General features: G+C 40.2%; 1 protein-coding gene across 6 annotated transcripts in view; it reads left to right on the plus strand.

The window, feature by feature from the left end:
- The window catches only part of ndrg4 (NDRG family member 4), a 119,240-nt gene that overhangs the window by 43,704 nt on the left and 68,846 nt on the right, over window positions 1-6,690 (plus strand). For all 6 annotated transcript variants that reach the window (XM_020614671.1, XM_020614672.1, XM_020614676.1 and 3 more), the window contains one exon: window positions 5,036-5,126. In XM_020614671.1, coding sequence (XP_020470327.1) covers window positions 5,036-5,126 — 91 coding nt within the window. The remainder of the gene's footprint in view (window positions 1-5,035; window positions 5,127-6,690) is intronic.

Consider the following 6,690-nt stretch of genomic DNA (forward strand, 5'->3'; position numbering starts at 1 on the left):
TGATCAGAAAGCAGTGGACAGAGGATTCATGGTGGATGAACCTGTTTATCTGCGTGACACAACGGGCAAGGGACCGAAGTGGATAGCGGGTGTCATCACTCAACAGACAGGTCCAATCTCTTTCAAGGTTAAAGGTTGTGACACGGACATTATCTACAGACGACATAGTGACCAATTAAGACCCAGAATGGAGAGAGCCATGACTTCTCCGGAGCCGGAGGGGTTTACAGACACTACTCTGGAGCCAGTGGAGGCACAGGACACTGAAGAGCCAGCACTGACAGACACTGGTCTGCGGCGCTCACAGCGAACCATAAAAGCACCACAGCGCTATGAACCATAATATGCAAGATGTAGTTGTGGTATTAATAATGCCAATGTTGTGTTCTGCACTGTTGAAGAGTTCAAGGCAGGAAAATGTTATTAAGGAGTTGAAATTGGTTCGTATGTGGGGGGCATGGTTGGGTCACTTACATTGCATATGTTAGTCACTAATATTACTTTATTGTGTTAAGTGAGAGTGCGGAACGGTTGATGCCCCAGTTGGGAGGGTGAAGATGTAATGTATTATGGGTTAGTGTCTGCATACGGTTGCCGTAGTTCGGGGGCAAGGCATTCTGGGTTGTGTACGTTGGCGCCTGAGATATAGAGAAGGTGTACAATTTGGCTGAATAAACCTGCTTGTGTTGGAGACGTGGTGTCCGTCTAAGTAACTGTGCACAAGAATATATAACAGTGGCATTGTTTCCAAGACCAGGGAGATTATTACTAGCTTTACTAGCTAGCTACAGGGAATAGATCTGCTATTACAAAAAGCCCCATTCACAGCTATCACCTACAATATATTGTTCAGTATTCTGCCACTATGCATAAGCTTGTCGAGGCTGCTATTCATCAGAGTGTAGGATGTTAGCATCCTGCTCATAATTATTTGGGAAAGTTTTACACATAAGCAACCCCAGCCAAAGTTGCTGAGTAGCATTGGTTTTACCAAACTCCTCTGTCAGTCCTCATTCTCAGATCCTTTTCTTATGTAGCCCTAAAGTGAAATATTGTTTGAAAATATAGAATAAATCTAACACTGGTGTTACTTGTCACTCTATTTTTCTACTGTAGGTGTACAAACAGGCTTATTTTTTCCTTATCGTGCTCTACTATAAATTTTTTGTGAATTTATAATCAATTTGTGGAATTAGTATTCAAGAAACCCATGGACATGAAGGTAATATTAATTAGCTAGCTAAACAAATATAAAATGTCAGGGACTAAACAGTAACGCGGAGGACACAACATTAATATTTCAGAAAAGATGGGCCTTTTATTTACCCCAAAATAAGGAAAAAATACAAACACCAATATCAAACAAACTAGGTCCTAAAAGAACAAAATATAAGAATACAAACTGAACATGACAGTCGCCCAGTAGTCTTTAGCCTATTTCTACTGTTTCTCCATGGTTTTCTCATACTTTTCACCAAAATGTCTGTTTGGTGAGAGGTCAGACATCCTCAGAGTTAAAACACTCTGGGTAGCAGTGATAAAAACACCTGCTGACCCATCAATGACAGCATACCTGTCCACGTGGTAATCACTGATTTTTTTTTTTCTCACTGCTTTTCAGTGCATGTTAGACGTGGATGTTACGCGTTTGTGCCACATATTCCAACGACTGGATGGACACGGAAGAAAATCTCTTGTACTGCTGTACGTAACTGGATACACACAAGATGGCAGCTGTGCTTACTGCCAGGAAATTTGTCCTATACACTTTCAGACAGGCTGCAGCAATGGTCAGAATGGGTCACAACGGGTGTCTGAGATGACATTTTCATGAAAGATCTTGAATGTCTGGCAGAGGATTTTCACATCATTGTCACAATACAGTATTGCCGATTCTTAGAAATCGAAAATTTTGTGAAGGTGGGCATAATCATAAACACTTTTTGCTCATTGGGTGACATTTGAGCTGCCCCATAGGCCTCAGCTGGTAGAAAGGGGTGCTATCGCAGTATGCAGTGTAAGAGCTTCTTTCCACGGGCCATAAGACTGCTTAATTCACTCAGTTTTTCTTATTCAGTGCAATATTTCTTGTCAGGTGGAATATTTTTATTTAAGTTCAATTCTATTTGTGAATATCTTGTCTATGTTTCTGCATATTCCCTTGTTTGTCTTGTCTGCCTTTTATATCTCTTGCACATTGAACCTGGAGAAATGTCATTTCATTCTGCGGTGCACTCCTAGCTGTATGGTCTGAATTACAATAAAGTATACTTTGACCTTTGACCTTTGAATCTGCAAAGCCCATAGATTTTGCCTTTTGGACAAGTATGAAAAGAGAGCAAGTCAATGTAACACTGGGAAAAAGCAGGGCCTTCATGCAGATGAATTTGGAACCCTGCATTATAAGGTTTTGTGTGATGCGTTGCTCTGTCAATGGCCTGAGGAGGAAGGTGTCAAAACTGTAGGTGTTAGGTGCTGTGAACCTGTATTCGTTTTGTTCTGGTTTCCAAAAATGTGTGGATGGAGCATGTTTAAGACATAATCTGTCCCCCAGGCAGACCAGGTGTTCCTGTCATATGTGAGTGCTGACACGTAATAAGGAACGCTCATTCACAAAAGCTTCAAAATCATAAAAGATGATCCACTCGGTGTTCTTCCTGGGGTTTTAGGCATTGAATAAAGCATTTGTGTGTCAGGTTGTCGGCACTGGCCTTTTTTTTTTGTAAATGTTACATGGTTTATCTTATGCTATCATGATTGTGGGTTTTTTAATACCATGTAGTACAGTTTCTTGCTTTGTTTACATTTCCTGCTTTGATAACTGTTGCTAATGTGTTTTGTTTTTTTTTACATTGGGGTAGTATTTCTTTTGTTTGTTTTTCAAAACATGTTTTGGATTGACACATCCTGTTACAGTCCTTACAGTACACAGGCTGTTGACCAAGAAGCCAGGATGACTCACAGCACAACGTACATGTGTCTTTGCAGGAGTGTTTTTGTTTGCTGTTATATCCCGCATGGCAGAAGGGGCATATGTATCCCACTCCTAGAAAGTCTCGAAAAGTCCAAAGGTCTCGAGTTTCCTCTTTGCTCCACCTAAGAAAACAATTACAGTAAACCTAAAGGAAAAGAGAATGTGGAGGAGGAGGTGTGAAAATTGACTTCATTGGAGGTTGTAAATCACAGAGTTTGACAGAAGGGTAGTCTTGTACTCTTTTGCCAGTTTGGACATTGAGTAATGAGGCCAACAGTCCCTCAGTCAGGGCAGTGATGTTCATAGAAGCTGACTTACCCCTGTGTGTATGTGTGTGTGTGTGTGTGTGTGTGTGTGTGTGTGGGGGGGGTGGGGGGGGACATGTTTGTGTGATTGATGCTGCCTTACCTCACTCTTTAAGTGTGGCTGTATCAGTGTGTAGTAGTGTCTTTGTGTATTATACATGTGTGTTTTGACTGTGTGTGTGTGTACATCACTTATCTGTGTTTTTGTAGATACTGTACGTTGGAAAAAGATAATATGAGTGGTCAGTGCAGGCTTTCTATCGCTTCTCTCCAGTTTAGATGTTACCTCACAAGGACTGATTTGTAGTTTAGTGGAGAGAGGCAGTGTTTGTTGTACTTGTTTGACATGTTGTTTAGTGCTTAAAAATATTATAACATTAATAATACCAATCTGTGTATTTTTGAGTGCTTCCTATTATAATTCTCCTGTTGCAGTGGACTTTGGTACAGGCATCCTCTACAAATCCAGCAAAACTAATGGAATCCTGTGGAGTTTTTGACCACTGGCACTGCTATAGAGCAATGTTTTATGAGTGGGCCCATATTTGGTTTCTCTCATGCACTTGTACAAGGACATACATACCCATGATCAACACATAACCATACACATTGTGTATCTGTCAATGGTTTCACATTATTCCAGTGATCAGCGGATGGTGGTAATGCACCAAGAACCCTTCTAATAACTTAAAAGGCACTTATCTATTAATATTAATGAGCTGCTGCTCCCTTGCAGGTCCTCCAGGCCTCTCAGGTCATCAAAACAAATACCCCCAGTTGTGCCCTGCTCAAAGTTTAAGACTTGTTGTGACCAATCTTTTTTTTTTTGTTCTGGCCCCAGGTCTATGTAAAACTCTCCTTCTGGAAGTTAGATCAGCAAACTCTGTTGAGCATTTTACAGTAAATCTCTTCCTAAAACCTGTTTACTCACAAAGGCTTTTTATTGATCTTTTCATGCCTTACTTGTATTTGTTATATGTACTGCATATTTGAATGTGTGTATATGTGTGTATGCTTATGTTTATATGTATGTGTTTTATTTGTATGTGTTGTGTATTTACACAATTTTTAATCCTTTTTCACCGTAAAGCACTGTGTAACCCTGGTTTTGGAAGCTGCTACTTAAATAAAGTTTTACCTCCTTACTTGCAAAAAGCACAGGAAAAGCAGAAGGAAGGAGACTGCTAATACATAAACATGCAAATAAGCAAAGCAAACTTCAAGTTGCTTTAATTCTTTAATCATGTTTGTCATGTTTTATGAGGAAGGAAGTGCATTCAATGCATTTATAGAGTTGCAAAGTATAAGGAGCTTTTCAAAAGCCCTTGGTTCAGGAAATAAAATTTCTATTCATTTTTTCTGCAGATATAGTGTGTACTGTACTAAAGATGTTTTTTTAAGTAATGTGTCTTTAAGTAACGGTTTTCAGCAAAATTGTCCTCTTGATTCTATCTTCTCTGTTTCCAGTCAGTTTCTCATCTGTCAGCTGATCAGACTACTCCAGTATAATAGAACATTCTGTCAGTTTACTGCTGGTTTCCATAATTTCAGTGTCAGTTTGTGAATTTACTCCATGAAGGATGTCACTGTTTCATTACATTTAAATGAAACAGAACTGCCATTATCATGTATCACACCGGGATAATGCAAATGCAGATTATTTTTTAAGACAAAACACATTCAGTACTCTGCATGATGAAATTAAAGTGTAACACCTTAGGTGTGTGTGTGTGTGTGTGTGTGTGTGTGATTGCAGGTTGCTGTCCAGGATGGCGGGGATGAAGGAGCAGCAGTTCACAGAGGAGAAGCCCCTGCTGCCAGAGCAGAGAGGAGTAGAATCAGACATGGTCAGTCCATCTCAGTCATTTTCCATGTGTGGCCTCTAAGCCATTAACCCTCCTGTCTGAGTGTTTACATGCTGATTATTGTGTGCAGGATGGAGTGCTGTGAAACTCCAGGTGTATTAAGACAGGTGTTTGTACTCATTGACTGTGGTGCTCATAATTAGACAATGTTCTTTTTTGCCAGCCAAGAAGGAAATTGCTGAATTCCATCCAAACATGACTCTTTCATAACAACACTATGAAAAGAAGAAAGCTCATTTAAAAGCTGTGTGAGAGAGAAAGAGGTGGAGGACGTGGGGAGAAGTAAAAACAGAACAGAGAACAGGCAGCAGGCAGTTGCAGCGGGCACTTATTCCAGTCCACTTATCCATTACCTAAGCAACAGGTTGTGGCTGAATCAGGGGCTCTTGAATACTTGAGAGCCCCTTATTGCAGGAATGATGGAAATGGTGGAGACGTGCCAGATTAACTTGATGGGGAAGCAACTTTAATAGGCAAGATTTATCCCTGAAACTTCAATAGCAGAACAGTCAAGAGCAAAAAACATGAATGGCGAGTTATGTCAAAGCTGTTCGAGAAACCAGACAGTAAAAGTTTTACTCCCCAGAATAGCATGAAAACAGCACACTGTACTGAAGAGATTATAGTGAGGAATATACTTCTTTTACTCTCAAGCCTAGAGGAATTGGTGTAAGGCAGCAAATGAACCCATTGCCCAGTATCTCAGAAATGAAGCTGTAGACCCATGAGATACAGCAGGTCAGGAGCTTACTGGCAGAGATATAATATACTGTGCTGTGAATGGCTAATATTGATCAGCTCATTTATCAGAAGCTCATTAGGCATGCACATTATGACTCTTTGCTCATAAAAAAATCAAGACCTTCAAGATGAGCTTAGATGCATTTGCAGTTTAATCTCCTGCCCCTCTCCTCTCCCAGCTCATTTAAAGTGTGTAGCTTTAGTGTTGTGCAACACTGTGTTAGTGACCTTTAAGAGCAGTTACTGAATGATTACCCCCTGGCACAAAACAAAGCAAAACTCTTGTCAGGCTCATATAGCAAGTCAAGTTAGACTAATGCTGCATTCAGTTCATATGGGTGTAACAAAGATTCCTGATGGTTAAAAGCAACAATACTTGTTTAATTAGTTGAGAGTGATTGATTTAAGGCTATCAAAATGTCAGTGTGACTTTATTTTTTTGCTTGTTTGTTTTGCTCCTGATAAGCTTTGTCATACTCAAAAATAAATTGATAATGATGCATTTGAATTGTCGAAAAATGCCCAAACAGGTCAGCTGGTAATAATGAATCAGAATCAGAATCTTCTTTATTGGCCAGGTGTGTCGAACACACGAAAAATTTGACTCTGGTACATCAGCTCTCAATGTGTATGTACATATCCCCATGCAAGGGGCAAGCAAATAGTAAACTAGCATGAGGTTGTGTAATATAAAAAACAAGGAAGAAATATCAGAAAGCTCGTAATCCACTGACAGGTGGGGGCAGGCACAGTGAGCTGGGTCAGTTTGGAGTGGAGGATGACCGGGATGATGGTGTTGAATGGC

This window comes from Monopterus albus, unplaced genomic scaffold, assembly GCF_001952655.1.
Source record: "Monopterus albus unplaced genomic scaffold, M_albus_1.0 scaffold149.1, whole genome shotgun sequence".
In the NCBI taxonomy this organism is placed as follows: domain Eukaryota; kingdom Metazoa; phylum Chordata; class Actinopteri; order Synbranchiformes; family Synbranchidae; genus Monopterus; species Monopterus albus.